General features: G+C 46.3%; 1 protein-coding gene across 1 annotated transcript in view; it reads left to right on the top strand.

Moving 5' to 3' along the window:
- Positions 1 to 20387, top strand: part of CRACDL (CRACD like) — a 103305-nt gene that overhangs the window by 40266 nt on the left and 42652 nt on the right. Inside the window, 1 exon segment of the mRNA XM_077133839.1 lies at positions 17745 to 17824. Within this exon segment, the coding sequence (XP_076989954.1) occupies positions 17755 to 17824 (70 nt within the window). The 5' untranslated portion in view covers positions 17745 to 17754.

Here is a 20387-nt window from a genome sequence, read left to right as displayed (position 1 = left end):
CAGTCCCGGTGGCACCTGTCATCCGGGGCCCTCTGCCGAGTCTCCAGATGTCGCCTGGAAACCGTTGACTCCTTCCGAGGCGGCTGGGAGACGTTGGGGGACTGGCATCAGGGGAGCTGCGGGGCCAGCTGCGGGACGCTGGGGTTTGGAGGGGGCAGTTCAGGCAACAGCCGTCCCCTGTCGGACGCTGGGCAGCTGCGGGTCAGGCAGCTGCCCAGCGGGGACGGGGTCTCCAGGTCACCTGCTGGATATCCTGTCGCGGCTGCGGCTGAAGGTTCTGGAAAGACAGTTCACCAGCATGTCCAGGACCCGAAGTAAAGTTAAGAGCCTTTCAGAGAAAATAGAAAGAAATACTCACTCTGGAGAGAAGGTGTGCAGGGGTCTTGACCCCCCCCCCCCCCCCCCGCCAACCAGTGCCCCCTGCTTCCCAGGTGACCTGGGCAAATCTGGGAGCTGCAGGAGGGGGTGGGCCCGCTGGGCTGGCCTGGGCTCAGGGTCGGCTTCCGATTTCCCCAGGACAGAGCTCCTTCCTTCCTGGGCGCGGCCTCAGAAATGTGGCAGCTCCTCCTGTCTGTCCTGGGAGGCAGGGGCAGGCCAGACTGACGGCCCGAGGAGGCCACCCCACCGCTGGCCTTGCTGTGGGACTGGGGGCTGGGGGGCAGCACCCAGTGGTCCCAAGGGCCTAAGGCCACTCGGGACAGAAAAGCTCGCTCTGGCCCTGCCGCTGCCCCCCCCTGCACTCAGGGAGACGGCTGAAGGGAGAGCCGGAGAGGTGGCCGGGGTGGGGCTATGGCCCCGGCCATAACCGTGGCCTCAGATTTCAGGACAGCGATGGCCAATGCAGGCCTCACAAACCTTCCTTTATTTTAAATAATTATTTTCTTGGTTTTCCTGGTCACACAGGCTCAGGCAGCATCTGCACGCGTGCGGGCTGCATGCACCGAGTTCAGCCTTCAGGTCTCAGGCTTGGATGCACACCTGGCCTTGGATGCACACCTGGGCGTGGGGTGGGCAGCAGAGGTCAGCGAGGGCCATCGCGGTTATTTCTGATCCTGAAGAGCAGAACCGACGGGCTCCATCACAGCTGGCGGCCCGCGCTGGGGGGCCCTGCCCTGCCTGGAGCCGCCCTGCCCGGCAGGGGACCTCGGCAGCGCAGCTTGACCCACCCCCACGCGAGGAGCGAGGGACGTGGAGCTAGGGCGCCATCTCAAGGCATTTGCCCAGTGTAAAGAAGCTACAGGGTCTGGACCCCAAATGGAACTTTCCCAGCACATGGCCATGTCGCTCTAGGCTTTGGTGACACATGCCCCCCCACCCTCCTGCAAGCCCACCCGCCTCCTGGCCGTGCGGGGATGCCCGGGGACTTAGGGCGGCCGCTCTCCTCCAGGGTCAGTAGGGACGGCAGCCCCGCCTGCTGGAGACCTGCAAACCCCTGACCTGTGAGTCCTCATCGTGAGGACTGTTGCATGAGAGCATTTTACTAATAATGAGTCAACCTCACTGTCGGGTTTTGCCTACCTTGAATGGGTCAGGGTAGAGTGGTGGTGTCATGTCTTTTTTTTTTTTGGGCAAGCACCAGGAATCGAACCCAGGTCTCTGGTATGGCAGGCGAGGACTCTGCCACTGAGCCACCGTCGCATTGCCCCATGTCTTTTTATGAATAGGCTTGGGAGCCTATCTTCCCACTTAAAAAACAAAAAAAATCAGCTCTGTGTCTGCCACACTGTAAAAATGCCAAATTACATATGAAGCGTTCTAGATAAGTTAAGCTCTAAGAACTTTTGTGGCGTCATTAGTTTTGGTGTGCCTACGTAGAATAGAGGGAATTTATTACCTCGGTACCTTCATCAATTTAACAGTAAGCCAGGTCTGATAAGGCCTGTCCCTGTGCCCTGAGCTCAGGTGACCGCTTGGCCACACAGGTGTGGCAATCAGCACAAGCCACGCCTCTCACTCTAAGACGGACAGTTCCCCAGTTAGATCACATCTTTGCCAGCTACCAAGACAACTGCCAGCATTAGAGTGAATTTATATTCTATTTTCCCCAATAATTATGCAAATATAATTTCTAAATGAAGGTGATGAAGTTCGAAGCTCTTATCCTTAGCTATTTTTAAAAGAGTGGCTTTGTAAGAGTCTCTAATCTGTATTTTTTAAAACTCAAATCACCTGAAAATGCCTCAGTTGATGCTTCTCAAGTCTCACATGAAAACACATGCCCCTGGATGCGTGAGGGCATTAACCCCGAGGGAACCGCCCTGCTCCACATCTGAGATGGAGAGTTCTGTGCAGGTGTGCCCGCGTGGGCATCTCAGCGTCGGGCGCACGGGCTCTCTGTGCACACCCTCCTGTCTCCGCATGCCCACGCTGCATTGGCCAGCTTTATCCGTTCCCAGCTGTCCCTGACCTGTGGCCGTCGCACTCCTCCCGGCACCTCCTGGGCCTCTGCGTCCGTGTCCAGGTGTCCCCAGCTAGTGAGGACCCAGCTGTATCGTGCTGAGGCCCCCCTCTACTTCAGGCCGGCTTCCCTTACCAGCGTCTCCAGAGACCCCGCTGACAAGGCACTCTCACTGCGGGGCCAGGCACACAGCTCCCGGTGGGTCTTCGTGGGGGCGGGTTCCCTCCCAACATGAGCTAAGTGACTTATCGATTCACCCATTTTCAAGGACCCTGGATGCCACCAAATCATCCGTCATGCAATTTTCAGAAACTGGTCTAGCTCCTCTCATATAAGGTACTACTTATATGCCTGTAGACGATGATGTTCGCCTCCTGGGGGGCTGCATTTGTTTGCACTAAGCGACTTTGTAAAGAAGCAGCCCTGGGGGTGGCGGCCGAGAGCCCTGTCCCCTCCAGAGGCCGTCCTGGCTCCGGCCTGTCCACGGCCGTCGGGAAGCCCCCAGAAGGGGAGCCGGGCTCGGAGCGGGGGCCTCCCTGCCATCCAAGTCCCTTTATCTCAGCGAGGGGTCCCCAGATGTCGTCGTTCTTCAGCTCTGCGCATGATAGGGCAGGCAATGCCCATGGATGCCCAGAAGCAGGCAGGCAAAGGAGCTGGAGACACGGTCCAGCTGAGTCACAGACTTTTTTTTTTAAATAAAACTTTTATTTTATTTTTTTAAATACCAAAAACACCAAACAAATGCAAACATTCCTATTTTGATCATTCCGTTCTACGTATATAATCATTAATTCACAATATCATCACGTAGTTGCATATTCATCATCATGATCATTTCTTGGAACATTTGCATCTATTCAGAAAAAGAAATAAAACAAAAACAGAAAAAAAATGTATACATACCATACCCCTTACCCTTCCCTTTCATTGATCACTAGCATTTCAAACTAAATTTATTTTAACATTTGTTCCCCCTATTATTTATTTTTATTCCATATGTTCTACTCGTCTGTTCACAAGGTAGATAAAAGGGGCATCAGACACAAGGTTTTCACAATCACACAGTCACATTATAAAAGCTGTATCATTATTCAATCATCTTCAAGAAACATGGCCACTGGAACACAGCTCTACATTTTCAGGCAGTTCCCTCCAGCCTCTCCGCTACATCTTGAATAACAAGGTGATATCTACTTAATGGTGAGAATAACCTCCTGGATAACCTCTAGACTCTGGAATCTCTCAGCCATTGATACTTTGTCTCATTTCACTCTTTCCCCTTTTGTTGGAGGAGGTTTTCTCAATCCCTTGATGCTGAGTCTCAGCTCATTCTAGGATTTCTGTCCCACGTTGCCAGGAAGGTCCACACCCCTGGGAGTCATGTCCCACGTAGACAGGGGCTGGGGGGTGAGTTTGCTTATTGTGTTGGCTGGAGAGAGAGGCCCCATCTGAGCAAAAACAGAGGTTCTCTTGGGGGTGACTCTTAGGCCTAATTTTAAGTAGGCTTAACCTATCCTTTGTAGTCACAGATTTTAAAGGAAAAACATCCTAGTGGCATCAGAGAGCGGCGGGGTCTTGGAGACTGCGGATGGGTGGGAGATGCCAACCTCATTTTTAGTAGGCAATGCTTCTTTCATCTAGCAAGGCTGACCCACAAGGGCTTTTGGGTCGTTCATCCATTCACTCATTCATTCACTGTATACAAATTCATTCGTAAAGAAACACGTATGCACTGACCACCTCCTTTGAGGCAGGGTCTTGCTGGGCCCTGGAAACAAATGTCCTTTATCCTCGAGGCGTTAATCTTCAACAGGTTTTACATATTTACGAAGATAGGGGGTGACTCACTCCTCTAGGCAAGCCTAATTTTAGTTTCTTGTAAGATAAATATTAGTTACGGGACCCCAGGAAGCTTCAGAGCCCGGCAGCCAGCAGCTTCCTTCACGCTCTCTGCAAAGCTGTCGCTCAGCGGCCGCGTGGGGACTGGCCTGGCCTTGTGCTGGGAGGCCTCTTGACTTTCCTCTCTCCCACGTGTCAGGGGAGCGCCACCGTGCCTGCCCCCTGGTTTCAGCCCCAGCGTGGGGTCTGCCTCGAAGGACAGGCGTTTTCCTGGCACCTGCAGGCTGTGGCCATGTGACTGCAGGGGCCTCTCTGTCTGCCCGTGAGGATAAATAAGAACAAGCTGGCACGGCTCTGGGACAGAGACTTCTCACAGGAACTCTGCGAGCATTGCATGTTCCGTTCGCCTCCGTGATGTGAAACTTGTTTTTCTAAAAAAAGGTACAGGCAGATCCTGGCGTGACTCACTAGAGAACAATAGTTAGGTCACAGTTTATTTTTGTCTTTTTCTCCAAGAAGAGGAAAATTGTATTAGATGTATCGTGGATGAAAGCAGGCTGAAGCCCATCAAGGGGAACTTGATCAAAGAATCACACAAATCCACAGGCAAGCACACAAATGGGCATTACGTGAGAACTGGGAAGGGCCTGCCTGAAGGAAAGGCGCAGGGGCACAGAGGGATTGAAGGCAGAATCTGAGCTGGAGGGCAGGGAAGGGCATGTCCAGCAGAGGGAACACATCTGCAAAGGCTCTGCACCCAGAGGAAACAAGGCGTGCCTGGGGACTAGCGTGGGTGGTGTGGGAGGGGAGCGGCGGCCGGGCAGAGCCCTGGCTGACGCAGCCCCGAGATGCCCCCGCCACGTAGGGCTCCAGGTCTGCCTGTCTCCAAGCTGCCGTCAGAGATCATTTTCCATCTTCCTTTTAAGATCTGTTTTAGTGCAGGTTTGTTAGGTTCCAACTGTATCTAAGTTTTCTTTTCTGAGGATGTCTTTATCTCACCTTTATGTTTGTTGCCTGTCGTTTAATTATAACCGTTCTAGTAGGTATGAAGTGGCATCTCACTGTGGTTTTGATTTGCAGTTCCCTAATGAATAATTAGGTTGAGCTTCTTCTTTCCATGAGCTTCTCAGCCTTTCATTTATCTTCTTGGTAGACGTGTCTATTTAAATCCTTTGCCCATCTTACAAATGGAAATCTTGTTCTTTTTACTAGGTATAATTCTTTATATCTTTTGGGTACAAGTCCTTTATCAAATATATGGCCTACAGATATTTTCTCACAGTCCGTGAGTTATCTTTACACTTTCAGCTTTATCATTTGCTCTTTATCAACTTGAGGAAGTTCCTATTCTATTCCTAGTTGGATGGATGCTTTTATCTTTTTTTTATTAATTAAAAAAAAATTAACAAAACATTTAGAAATCATTCCATTCTACATGTACAATCAGTAATTCTTAATATCATCACATAGTTGCATATTCATCATTTCTTAGTACATTTGCATCGATTTAGAAAAAGAAATAAAAAGACAACAGAATAAGAATTAAAACGGTAATAGAAAGAAAAAAAAACCTATACCTCACATGCAGCTTCATTCAGTGTTTTAACATAATTGCATTACAATTAGGTAGTATTGTGCTGTCCATTTCTGAGTTTTTATATCCAGTCCTGTTGCACAGTCTGTATCCCTTCAGCTCCAATTACCCCTTCTCTTTTCTTTTTTTTTTTTTTAATTAACAGAAAAAAAGAAATTAACCCAACATTTAGAAATCATACCATTCTACATATGCAATCAGTAATTCTTAACATCATCACATAGATGCATGATCATCGTTTCTTAGTACATTTGCATCGGTTTAGAAGAACTAGCAACACAACCGAAAAGGATATAGAATGTTAATATAGAGAAAAAAATAAAAGTAGTAATAGTAAAAACAAAACAAAACAAAACAAAACAAAAACCTATAGCTCAGATGCAGCTTCATTCAGTGTTTTAACATGATTAGTTTACAATTAGGTGTTATTGTGCTGTCCATTTTTGAGTTTTTGTATCTAGTCCTGTTGCACAGTCTGTATCCCTTCAGCTCCAATTACCCATTATCTTACTCTGTTTCTAACTCCTGCTGGACTCTGTTACCAATGACATATTCCAAGTTTATTCTCGAATGTCGGTTCACATCAGTGGGACCATACAGTATTTGTCCTTTAGTTTTTGGCTGGACTCACTCAGCATAATGTTCTCTAGGTCCATCCATGTTATTACATGCTTCATAAGTTTATTCTGTCTTAAAGCTGCATAATATTCCATCGTATGTATATACCACAGTTTGTTTAGCCACTCTTCTGTTGATGGAGATTTTGGCTGTTTCCTGGATGCTTTTATCTTGAAAGGGTTTTGGAATTTATGAATACTTTCAGTGCCTCTATTGAAGTCATCATGTAGTCTGTGTCCTTATTCTATGAATATGGTATATGAAATTAATTGATTTCTGCTGTTAAACCAATGTGCATTCCTGGGATGAACTCTAGTTATAAATACTGCATTTGGTTTGCTACTATTTTGTAGAGAATTTTGCATCGATATTCCAAAGACATATTGGTCTTTAATTCTCTTTTATTGAGATGTATTTGTCTGGGTTTGGTATCAGGGTAATACTGCCCTCGTAGAATCAATTGGAAAATATTCCATCCTCCTATATTATTTTGGAGGGATGTGTGAGGGGGTGGTGCTAATTCCTCCTTAAATTTTGGTAGAAAATATGCCCTATACACAATGGCAAAAGCAGGCAACAGAAACTGCCTTTGAGGTGAACCAGAATTAGACTTAGCAGACAAAGACTTCAAAGCAGCTCTTATAAATATGTTCAGAGAAGTAAAAGAAACTATAGTTATGGAATTGAAAGAAGCATGATTACAGTGACTCATCAAATACAAAACAACAACAAAGAGGTAGAAATTTATATTTTTGAAAGAACCCATTGGCAAATAAGGGATTGAAAATACTCATTTTCCTTTATCTTTGGGGAATATTGACCAAGTTGTTCATGCTGTCACTTTGAGGTTCCTGCCGCTCCGCTTTCTATGTTGAAATAATTTCACACTCACAGAGAAGTTACAGTGGTACAGGAATTCCCACATACCTCTTAGTCCGATTCTCCAGTTGCTCACACTTTGCCTCATTTGCCATATCACTGTGTTTGTCTATATGTTTACATATCTGTATATGCAGCTCATTTCATTTTTCTGAACCATTTGCTAGTGAGCCAGAGACTTCATATGTGTGCTGCCTAAGAACAAAACCATTATTTTAAATAGCCATAGTAGAATGATCAAAATCTGGAAATTTTAAATTGACACAGCTAACCCACAGTCCATGTTCAGACATTTGTCCCAATAATATCCTTTAAAGAAAGCCTTTTCCTTTTCCTCCTTGGCCTTCACATTTTTTGAATAGTAAAGAACTATTATTTTAGGCTTAGTTTGGGTTTGTCTGATATTCCTTCACGGCCATTTTTGTGCATTTTCTTTTGTGATGTCACTATTCAAATCATTTGCCCAATTCAGGGAGTAGTAGGTTGTATGTGTTTTAACTGTTGAGTTCTAAGGAATTCTTTATATATGCTGGATACAAGCCTTTTGCAAAAATTTTCTCCCTGTCTGAGACTTGCCTATTCAGTTTTTGATGTTGTTGACGAGAAGTATATGATTTTGATGAAGTGTTATTTAGCCATTTTTTTCTTTTATGATGTTTTAAAAATCCTGTCTACTACATTTTGTTTTCCCCAAATTTATAAGAGGTGTTCCTATGTTTTCTTTAAGAAATTTTATAGATTTTTCTTTTACATTTACATCTATGATCCATTACAAAAAGAAAAATTGGATATGATATGAGGTTGGAGTTGAAATTTTTTTCTCCATATGGATAGCTAGCTGTTTCAGTGCCCTTTGTGTGAACAGACTTTCATTTCCTGATTCATTTGCCTCGGTACTTTTGTTGAAAATCAGTTGATCATGTATGGATGGGCCTCCACCTGGGCTCTGCATTCTTTCCCACTGATCCATTTGTCCATGTTTATGTCAGTACCATACTGTCTTGGTTAATGTAGCTTTATGGTAAGTCTTGAAATCAAGTACTATGTTTTCCATCTTGGGTCTTCTTTTTTCAAATCTGTTTTGACTATTTTAGGCCCTTTGTATTTCCATATAATTTTAGAGGTAGCTCATCAATTTATTCCAAAAAGATTTTTGGATTTTTTATTGGCATTGTGTTGACTCCAGTGATCAGTGCTATTGAATCTTATAATCCATGAACATGGTATATCTCTCCATTTGTTCAAGTCTTCAGTTTCTCTCAGCAATATTCCACAATTTAAAATGTAGAGGTCTTGAATATATTTCTTAGGATTTTATGTTTTTTCATGCTATTATAAATGGCATTGTTTTTTGACTTTAATAAGCCAATTGTGTGAGTATATAGAATTATAGTAGACTTTTGGTGAATTGTCTGTGGCCTTAGTAAATTTGTTTACCCTAGTGGTTTTTATGTAGATTCCTTCATGTTTTCAATGTGCCTCATTATATCATCTGTGAATAAAGTCAGACAGTTTTGCAGGTGTTTTTTCCCCATTCCTTGTGTCTTTTATTTCTCTTTATTGCCTAATTGTGCCAGATAGGCTCTCCAGTACCATGTTGAATAAATGGGTAAAAGCAGATATCTTTGCCTTGTTCCAGATACTGGGGAGAGAGCATTCAGTATTTCACCATGAGGTATGATGTTAGCTTTAAGATTTTCATATATTCTGTTTATCAAGTTGAGGAAGTTCCACTTGATTCCTAGTTAGCATTAGTTTTTCTCATGAATGGGTGTTGAAGTTTGTCAAATGCTTCTTCTGCATGTATATCTAAACTTAGATATTCTATTTTTTCTCTTTTATTTTGTTTATACGGTGAATCATGTTGATTGATTTTCAATTTATTCCTGGGATAAATCCTACTTGGACAATATGTACTATCCTTTTTATATTCCTGGATTTAATTTGCTAGTATTTTGTCAAGGATTTTTGCATCTATATTCACAAGGATATTAGTCTGTAATTTTCACTTTTTGAAAAGTCGTTTTCAGGTTTTGACATCAGTTTTTGTTGCTGTTTTATTTGTTTGGCATGGGCAGACTGTGGGAATTGAATGACATCAGGTTTTGATGTCTTCATGAAATGAGTTGGGGAGAGTTTCCTTTTGTATTTTTAAAAAAGATTTTGTGGGCGGGCCGCGGTGGCTCAGCGGGCAAGAGTGCTTGCCTGCCATGCCGGAGGACCCCGGTTCGATTCCCGGCCCCAGCCCATGTAAAAAACAAACAAACAAACAAAATATAATAAAACAAGAAAATGTTTAAAGATGTTTCCCTTTCTTCCTCCCTTCCTTCCTTCCATCCTTCCTTCCTTCTCTGTCTTTCCTTCCCTTCCTCCCTCTCTCTAAAAAAAAAAAAAAAAAAAGATTTTGTGTAAGATTGACATTATTTGCGTGGCTCCTGTTGAGAAATCAGCTGCCAGTTTTATTATTGCTTCTTTGAAGGTACTCTGTCTTTTTAAAATCTGAATTATTGTGATATTTTCTCTTTGTATTTCATTTTCAGCAGTTTTACTGTGATGTGTCTGGATTTGTATTTGTATTTACTGGGGATATACAGAATCCCTAGATTCTGTGGCTTTGTGGCTTTATCAATTGCGGCAATTCTTGATCATCTACAAATAATGTTCTGCCCTTTCTCTCCTTTCACTATAAGCTAAAGTTGGAGTGGACTTTAAATATTCCTCAAGCCCCTCTTTTTACTTCTATAATCCTTATACATCTAGGAAACTATGAAGTCTGATCCAAAAGCAGTGACATAGAAAAGCAGTCCAAAAATCAAACATAATTATAAGGTAACTCCAGTCCTTTACCTGGATTTCTTGGCAAACATATCTCCCCTTTTCTACTCCTCTCCAGTTCCCCCATATTATGCATCTCCCTGGAAAAGTCCGTCCCAAAGCACATCAAACCAAAACCAAATTTTTTTTACGCATTGAGAGGGGAAGGAACACGTTGAAGACTCACACAGCAGTTAGTTTCTGCCTCACTAAGTTGAAAAAACAGAGGTCCAGGAGGCTAAATCACTCTCCCTCTGTCTCAAGGACAGTTGGAGGCTGAGCAGAGTCTAAGACCCAGGCCCCATGCTCATTTTACATGTCTAAGCTACTGCCCCTACTGGGGACGGGAAGGACCCCTCCCCTTTACCCAGGCCCTGGGCTCAGTGCCTTGGAAGAATTCTGAGGAGAGGTGGGGGAGGAAGCTCTTCTCTGCAGCTGCAGGCAGGGGTGTGAGGTCTGGACTCAGAGAGAGCAGAATAAGAAGCTGCCCTTGTGATGTGATCACATGAACACCATGCATGGCCCTTCAGTATCTCCCTACACTGCTCTGCTTGCTTGTGAAAAAGTCCTGTAAAAGGAACCCCTTTGCCTGTGGTTTTATGACCTTTCCGGAAAAACACTTCAAAGGGATGATGCATCAGTAGCATTTCCTTTTTAAAATAGTTACCTCTGCAAGGGTCTGTTCTAGTTGCTCGCTGTCAGAATGGAACACACCAGAGATGGATTGGCTTTTAATAAAAGGGGATTTATTTTGTTAGTTCTTCAGAGGAAAGGCAGCTAACTTTCCACTGAGGTTCTTTCTTACGTGGGAAGGCACAGGATGGTCTCTGCTGGCCTTCTCTCCAGGCCTCTGGGTTCCAACAACTTTCCCCGGGGGGATTCCTTTCTGCATCTCCAAAGGCCTGGGCTGAAATGCAAATGCTGAGATGAGGTATGCTGAGCTGCTTGGGCTGTGCTACGTTGAGCTCTCTCATTTAAGCACCAACCAATTAAATCAAACATCATTCATTGCAGCAGGCACGCCTCCTAGCCGACTGCAGATGTAATCAGCAACAGATTAGGTTCATGTACCACTGGGTCATGTCCACAGCAATAGGCACCTTCACCTGACCAAGTTGACACCTGAACCCGACTACCACAGGGTAATATCTCTGCTGCTACTGACCTGAATGTTGCTGAGTACAGAGACCCTGAGGGAAGTCACACAGCACAGAGGCTGAGCCCTGTCACAGAGACACAGATGGGTGCCCAGTCCTGCCATGGACGGCAAATGGAGGACAGGAGTGTTGGAACAGAGAGTGGAAAGACACCAATGAAAGTTTTTGAGGTTTTTGCTTCTTTCTTTCTTTCTATCTATCTATCTATCTATCTATCTATCTATCTATCTATCTATCTATCTATCTATCTATCTATCTATCATCTATCTATCTATCTATCTATCTATCTATCTATCATCTATCTATCTATCTATCAAATCTTCCCAAAGACTGACCTGCATATACTGGGTCATCTCCTTAAACTGGGTAGGGAAAAGGTGGGCTAAAAGTGACTATTTCTGGGTCTTTCTACAGATCTCTGAGGTTAGATGAATTGGTGCTGAAAAATCTCAAAGTCAGGATACTAACATCTGTTGATTTGGGTTATAATGAATTTAATAATTTCAATCAACAAGTTTACTTGCATAGTCTGTCCCTGCAAACCTGGTTTCTTATAATATGACTTGTCTCTGAAGTGTTCTCCTTGGATGCATCTATGTCTGCTTTCCCTGTGGGGTGGCATCCTCAGGTTGGGGAAACTTTTCTTCTTTTTTTCACACTCGAGGCCAATGAGGCTTCTCCCCTACCTTCTGTGTTGGATGCACCCTGCAGCATCTGTGTTGGATGCACCCTGCAGCATCTGTGTGGGATGCACCCTGCAGCATATTTTTTTCCTTTGCTGTGGCCTCTCCTTCTTTTACTTTGTGTTCTGGGGAACAGTTTTGTCCTAGGAGGTCAGTGACAGAGATGCTATGAAGACTGGAAAGACTGGGCTGGATGTGAAAGTCCAAGTAGCCTTCCAAGATGGAGGTTGGAGACAAGACAGAGAGCAGCAGGGAATTAGGGAGGAAAGGGCGTCTGGATGCAATGAAGGGCGTTGGAAATGTTGTTCAGCCCCCGAGAATGAACCTGTTTTAGGAACAGTAGATGTAAAATTGGCTGAGGCAGGCAACGATGGCTCAATGGCAGAGTTCTCACCTGCCATGTCGGAGACCCGGGCTCGCTTGTTGGCCCATGCAAAAAAAAAAAAAAAATTTAGGCTGCAGGCAGGTTGTGTCTCCAGGGGATTTGAAGAGGACAGAAGAGCAGCTGCCAGCGATGATCCCAGGATGGTCTTCTGTCTGATGGGATGTGCATTCAATTAGTGGTCCCGTTTCCAGGAAAGCAAGCAACCGCCACCCTGCCCCCAGCATGCACAGCCCCACCCGTGCAAAAACAAGTGCTATGTGGGTTTGGGTGGTGTCTCGTTTGCCAGGGCCGCTGTAATGAGATGCCATAGGGGAGGTGGCTGAAACAGCAGGGTAATGCCCCCAGCTCTGGAGGCTAGATGGTAGTCAAGGCGTGGGATTGCCCAGCACCCACAGCACTCCTCGGCCTGCGGCAGCACTGTTTCCCCCACCCCCACCCAGTCTCTTATTACTTCCTGACTATGGCCACATTTCTTCTACTTTTAAAGGTAGCAGTCAGATTAGGGCTCATCCTCATCCAGGGTGGCCTCACACTAACTGACAACATCTTCAAAAATCCTATTTCCGACAAGTTCATGTGCATAGGACATGGGTTAGGGCTTGAACATGTCTTTTGGGGAAGATGCAATCCAGTCCATTATGGGTGGTTAAAAGCTAGTTATTCTTAAAGAATGGCCATTGGGCTCATCAGCACGTTTGAAGTTTAAGAATAACAAGTGCGGTACGTGGCACACTTGTTTGTCCATTCATTCAAAGATGCAGATGATGATTGTGCGACATCTGTGGCCAGACACTGAACCAGGCATGAAGACGAAGGTGAGACCTTGCCTCCGGACGGTGCCCCCTCTAGGAAGAAGAGCTGGCTGGAAGGCGGGCCTCTCTGCAGGTAACCTCATTGTCAGGGAACACTGAAAACTAAAAGGCAGTGACTGAGTGGTGGTTTCAAGACAAGCATTTGGAATTGGTTCTAGGGTCTTCCGCTGAGCCGGCGTACAAGATGTTGGCATCCGTTTTGCTTTTAAACAAAATTAAATGCATTTACGTATCTGTGATTGTTGGCTCATAATGTTCTTACAGGCTGTTTAATTTTAATTTTCATCACTTGCCTTCAGAATCTCAGGGCACGGTGACCGCAGGTCAGCAAGCACACACACCCACGCGCGCACCGGCCTCGCTGAAATTCCGTCACTTGGCAGGGCAGATTTGCCTCGATGTTTAGTTTTTTTTCAAGTCGTGTTGCTCTGTAAAGAGAACATAATCTTTTCTAGTTTCCTGGTAAATTGAGAAGGGCCGTGATAAGGATTATTTCCTTTTTCCAATGTCTGGCATCGATGACATGCTGCAGGGTTTCCTCAGTCTTGCCCTGTGTGTGAAACTGGACCGTGTCTGGAGCATGGCCACCTCACTGCTCCTTTCTCCCTGCCCTACCCGCTGCGTGGTCTCCGGAAGCCCCTCTCATCCCATCAAATCCCTTCTGGGTGTGTGGTGTCGATTCCCTGGTGCTGGGCACCATCCGGGGCAAAGCACGTCCGGGCCTGGAGGCTGCCCCTCCAAGCTCACGGTGCTGGAGGGGAAAGGATGGTAAACAAGTCATCGGTGACCATCTGAGGACGCCTTGTGACGGAAAGGTACGGGACCCTAAAGAAAGAATACCCCAGGGGCCCAGACACAGCCCGAACACTAGGCTTTCACACCGCGCTGAGAGGTATGCAACCTGGTGACAGATATTTTTCCTTGAATCGTGTAGGGGAATATAATGAATTGGGGCTTTCAAAATTCCATATTAAAATTTCATTCTTCCCATGAATAAACTTTTGCAGATTTTTCAATATAAGCTGCAACTAATGGTGGCTTTTTGTCTTAACTCCTGTGGTTCCATTTCGGGTTTGCTTTGGGGAACTGGGGCAGCAGCTGCAGGGAGACTTCTTAGCACCCAGGGCTCCCCTGGAGTTCTGTAGGTGCCCTAAAGCTCGCCGAGGAATGCCGTGAGCCTCAGAGGGAGCTGGAGGTTCATTAGAACCTCTGCAGAGGCCCATCGGGTCCTGGTTTAACGTAAAGAATCGGTTGTTCTCATCTGGGACTCCAGGAGGGCAGAGGGCAGAAGCTGGCGTGTGCCTGAAACTCTGAGTTCAGGCGAGAAGCACCCCTCATTGAGAAGCCAGAGCAGAGCTGGGAGGTGCCGGGTGTGTGCCCGGCTGCTTTCTAATTATGGGGTCCCTTCTGGCTTTCCCTGACATCTGGTGTGAGTGGGGGACCTTGTGGTCAGCAGGGGATTGTGTGGCCCATCAAAGAAGATGTTTCTCTGTGGCGATGCACCGTGTCCCTCCAGAAGCAGGGCTGCTAGGACGCCTGCACGAAGGGGCCCCCCCTGTGCGCTCCCCCGCATCCCAGAGCAGACAGTTCTTGAGGTCCTTGAATTGGTCCTTACCGGTTACCTGGCGGCGGTTTGGTGACGGTCCCTGCTCGTGGTTCTGCAGGCAACCGGGAAGCTCGGGGACCAGCAGAGAATCCAAGTGAGGGTGACCAGGAAGGGAGGCAGTTGCGCACGGAGCCTGTATCTACAAGCTAAACTCGGAGCTCATGTGCAGCCAGTTTGTCAGCTGTGCGGTTTTCATTGGCGTTTGCACGGTCGTGAGCACGTCACAAAGAAGTAGACAGCGAGTGTTTGTTTGCTAGGGGCTGGGATCTGGGTCCTGCCCAATTAAAGCCTTATTAAACCCATTTCACATATTAGGAAACTGAGGCCCCAGGGCTGCCCAATTCCAAGTCTCTTTCCCTGTGCACCCCATTCCTCACTCTTATTTGCATGGAGACGCATGGAACTAAAACATGAAGAGACTCGAACCCCCACCCATGAGGCAAGCCTGACTTCTTGTCTCTTTGTGGGGTGACTTGGCCTCGGTGGTGAGTCCTATACAGCCCGGCGAGTGTGTGCATCTGCCGTCAGGGGAGGTGAAGGCCAGGCCCCGCCGGGCTGAGCTCACAGCCGCCCAGGGAGAAGTGGGCCAGGCTTCCCTGTCCACTCCAGGCTCAGGGGCGGGGAGGCCTGGTGCACGCCCTCGAGGCCGCCTCATCCTGGCACATGCTGTCACGTGCACGCCTGCACACTCGGCCCTGGGCCACCGACCTGCGTCAGCGAGGGGTATCTGGGTGTTTGGCAGGTAGCCTCATGGTTTCTCTGGAGGGGTGGCTTCACGTACATCTTGACAGATTGACACCCTGTCAGACCCCAAAACTTCTCCCAGGACGCCCTCTGGGGCTCCTTTGGCCTGGGCAGGGGCTGCCAAGCAGGCAGAGCATTTCAGTGGGACACTCTGTCCTTTGGATTCCCCCCAGCTCTCCTCGAGCCCTCCAGGGACAGCTCGGGACGCCCCCTTCACTGAGCCAGCACCTGAATGAGGCAGGGACACATGGACTCTTCCATCACTGTTCCAGCACCTCGAAACTACCTGCGCGTGCCCGGTATACATGGCGTGAGCTCGGGTTGGTGGTCCTGCTTTGCTACCCGAGCCAAAGCTCCTACCTAATGTTCCATGTTCTCTTCTCCAAACTGGGAATCCCCAGGGTTCTTGGGGACTGACGGATGATTTGGGTGGTAAGCCCGCATGCTCCATAAGTCACTTTAGCTGGGTGGCGAACTCCAGATTCAAGTACCAGAAAGCTCTTGTGCCTGTACTTTCTAGCTCAGCAGCAACCTTCAGAGATGGTTACCTAAGGAGAGGCAGCCCTCACCATTTCCACCCGCCTTCTTGCTCCTTGGGTTTTTCTGCTTTTCCTTCTCCACGGTTCCTTCCTTAGAAGGCCCTGCTAGCTGCCCCGACCCCCATGGTTTCCCTGAACCTCAGGTCACCGGGCAGTGAGGTTGCCCTAATGTACTGGGGGCAGTGACTTTTCTGGAACACATGGACGTTTTGAGTTGTGCCATCAGCCTGGAAATACTGTGTTCAGCCTGCTGCTTGGCCCCTCTCTCACTTTGGTGGCTCCCGTAGATGATGCTCTTTGAAGCAAAAACTGTGGTCTAGGGTTTGAAAAATAGCATTTCAGTCCAACCCTTATTTTATATATAATGATGCCACGATCATGGGGAAAACTACTTAGATTCCAACAAAGAATTTTGGGGCCCAGCTGACACAACACCCGCCACTTTTAAGAAGCCAAGTTGGGCGAAAATTGAAGACCAAAGATGACAGAGCTATGTGCAGCTTTTAAGGAGCTGGCCAGTAGGGAGGATGGACTTTTTGAAAGTAATATTAAAGGAAAGCTAAATATTAATCCAAACTCTGACACGAGCCCAAACTCCTTTCTTCTCTTAAATATTTTATTTGCATTTCTCCCACAATTTTTCAGTTACATGCTGTTACAAGAGGCAAACGTTACATGACTATATAGGTGTCCACATACCCCCCGATTAAGTGGGAGAACTTGTAGTGTCCGTCAGTAAGAATTAGCTCCCCGATAAATGGTGCGTTAGCTCATTGTGGGGTGGTGGGTGCTGTTTGAAAAGTCAGCTGTCAGAGGCAGGGGCCCAGTTAGCTGAGTGTTCGGTAGCAGGTTTATTGATCGGTATTTGATTTCCACAAAGAGTCAGAGCTTTTTAATTTAGGGAGAAAAATAAATCCCTATGGAGGTGGCGATGATAGAACCCGGCGTGATCTGCAGTGATGTAATCTACTGGGGTGGGGAGGGGAGTCAGGTCTAGAAGTGGCCCAGGAGAGGCCCCGTGTCGATAAGTTCATTCCAGGCTGTCTCTGCTTTTGTATCTGTTTGAAATTTTTCCTAATAAAAACTCCAAAAAAGAAGCAATGCAAATAAACGATAGTGCCACTACACATCAAAACGTTATGCAGCTGTTGACATAGCACTTGGGAAGAATTTTAATGATCTGGTGTGTTACAAGTAGGGAACTCTGCGAGTCAACTTCGTAGAAGGGTGCCTGCGTGCACGCAGAGGTGAATTTTAGCATCAGAAAATACTGGAAGGAAATGGGCGAAAAGGTCAGCTATGATTCTCCTCGGTTGGCAGGATCACGGGCGATTCTAATTCTCTTTTTCCAAATTTTCTACAAAATGAACAAGAGGAAAACACGATTTCTCATAATTTGGGAAAAGCATTTTGAAGAAAGTAACCAAACCTGCCCTGTGTAAACCGGCAGTGTGATGGTTTGGGTTCTCTGCTCTTCATTTCAGTTGCCCTGCCCAGCGCTGGGATAATGGTTCGGTGGCCCCAGTGCGGCTGTGGACAGGGCCGTGGACAAGGGCTCTGGCTTCTCTGGGCTGGGCAGGCGAGGTGGTGGCCTCACGTGGCCCCCACGGCCAGGTCACTCACTGCTGGCTCCTCCTGGAGGCGCACCCTTCACCTGCACGTCCCTCTGATTTCAGGGAGCTGGCCATGATCTCCACCAGGGTGATGGACATGAAGCTCCGGGAGGCCACAGAGGGCCTGGGAGAGGATGGCACAGGTAAGGGGCTCACGGCGGAGTGCTGGGGAGGCAGCAGGGCCTCGGGGCCTGTTCTAGTTTGCTAGCTGCCGGAATGCCACACCAGAAGTGGACTGGCTTTTAATAAAAGGGGATTTATTTCATTAGTGCTTCAGAGGAAAGGCAGCTAACTTTCAACTGAGGTTCTTTCTTACATGGGAAGGCACAGAATGGTCTCTGCTGGCCTTCTCTCCAGGCCTCTGGGTTCCAACAGCTTTCCCCGGGGTGATTTCTTTCTGTATCTCCAAAGGCCTGGGCTGAGCTGCTTGGGCTGTGCTTTGTTGAGCTCTCTCATTTAAGCACCAGCCAATTAAATAAAAAGTCATTCATTATAGCAGGCACACCTCCTAGCCGACTGCAGATGTAATCAGTGACAGATGAGGTTCACATGCCATTGGCTCATGTCCACACCAACAGAACTAGGTGCCTTCACCTGGCCAAGTTGACAACTGAATCTGACTACCACAGGGCCCCTCAGCTATCACCAGGACAGCAGGTCCTTTGGGGCGTCTGTGAAACAGGAGGCCCTCTCAGGTGGACGTCCTCGGGCCTGGAGGTACACATGTTCTGTCTTTGGCTGAGCTGAAAGGGAAGAGAGAGGAACGAGATGGAACCACTTATGGTCCAAGAACATCCACACGCATCTGTGGGAGGTGGGGCCGGCCTGGCAGGCGGGAGGTATGATCACAGCAGGAGACGGCCTTTGATCTGTTGCCTTATTAGTCTCCTCTCCTGGGGGAAGGCATCATTACACCCTCTACTGGACTAAATTTCAGGCCCCTGACATAATCATTGCAAAACTAATGCATTCCTAGGGCTACCCAAAGATGTGATTGATCTGCTGTTCTTCATATATTGCTAATTATGCCTTGATTGAGCTGCAAAATTGATGTTAAAGAAACAGCGACCTCATCACAATGTACCTACTCCCTCCCCAGATTAGCCATTTATACTCACTTTACGCTGGTGAAAAGGTCTCCAGCTTTCTCTTGTTTAAAGTCAAAATGCCAAGAATGATTTTCTTTTATATAGTTCAGGAGGAACAGACCCCCAAAACATTAAATCCTAGCTGCTAGCCACTAGCGGCAGATAATAATTTTATTAGAGGCTCTGTTTCATATATTATAGGTATATTTTTCTTATTCTATATTAGAGCCACTTTTCCCACTGTCACATTTTATTACATATCAAAATTATCCCAAATATAAGGTGAGGCTTTTATAACATACCCTGAAAAATATGGAGTTTCAAAATTTTCTCAGATTAAGGGACGCTGAATTATGTTGAACAATACTGTTTGAAGAAGTATTTCATTAGCCTGAAACAACTTCCGTCATTGCTAGTTTGGGAGATTTATAGAGGTCCCCTTGCAGAAAGAATTTTTAAAAAATTAAGAAAGAAATCAGATATTCCTTTTTTAAATAATAATAAGCTAGGTTATTTGGACCAACCCCTTCCCACTAAAAGGTAGAAAATTCTGGAACAGAAATTAAAAAAAAAAAAAAAGTTTTAAAAAGAATAAGAAAGCTGCAAAGACAGTAAGAAATAACCAGACAAGAATTGAAGTAAAAACGATAACTCAGATAGGTAAGTGAGCATAGTAGCCACTTTTTCTCAGAGAGCTCTTGCCAATCTTGGAAATTTTGAATTTCACCTTCATGGCTCCATGGGGTGAAGTTCGGGGAGAGGGTCAGGTCTCTGTGAGCAGGGACAGTAGAGCATCTGCTCATAGGAGAACTTTCCTCTGAGCACCTGGGAGCTCACGGAGCTACACAGTCTGGGTGTGATCCGGGGGTAAACCAACCTTGTGTGGGTTTACAGCTTGCGTTTGTATCAGACAACCTCAACTCTTGAACTTGCTTAATAGTGTTACTGGATGGGATCTAACCCCAGGGACTGGCAGAAGCAAGCAAGCAGTCTTCTCCAAAGGAAGGGACCCTCTATCTAAACTTCAAATTATTGCAGCGAGAACTATTCCAAGTACGATGACAAGTGTATACTCAGTGATAACCAGGCACGCAAGGAAACAAGGCACCAGGAGGGAGAACCAGCAGAAACAATAGGAAAAAAATACAGGAAAGCATCAGATACAGAAATATCAGATATGCGTATGAAACAACCATGCTTGCGGTGTGTACTGTGCTTGAAGTATTTGAAAATGTCTGGAAGGGATTTGAAACTATGGAAGGTGACGCAGTACTCATCTAGGGCAGTAAGGCGAGAAGAAGAAATAAAAAGCTTGCAGATTAGAAAGAAGAAATAAAACTGTCTCTACTGCAGATGACACAATTATAGAAAACATACAAAAAAGCACCTAGAACTATTAAGCAGGTTTAGCAAGGTCAATTGAACAAAAATCAATTGTATTTTTGTCTATTAGCAATGAACAATCAGAAACTGACATTTTTAAAAGTGTCATTTACAATAGCATCCTCCCCAAAATGAAACACTTAGAAATACACCTGACAAAATATATGCAGGATCTATATGCTGCAAGTATAAAACGCTGTTGAAAGAAATCACAGAAGACCTAAATACATGGCTA

This window comes from Tamandua tetradactyla, chromosome 17 (assembly GCF_023851605.1).
Source record: "Tamandua tetradactyla isolate mTamTet1 chromosome 17, mTamTet1.pri, whole genome shotgun sequence".
NCBI lineage: Eukaryota > Metazoa > Chordata > Mammalia > Pilosa > Myrmecophagidae > Tamandua > Tamandua tetradactyla.
Note: the sequence above shows the minus strand (reverse complement) of the source record. Positions and strands in the feature narration are given on the sequence as shown.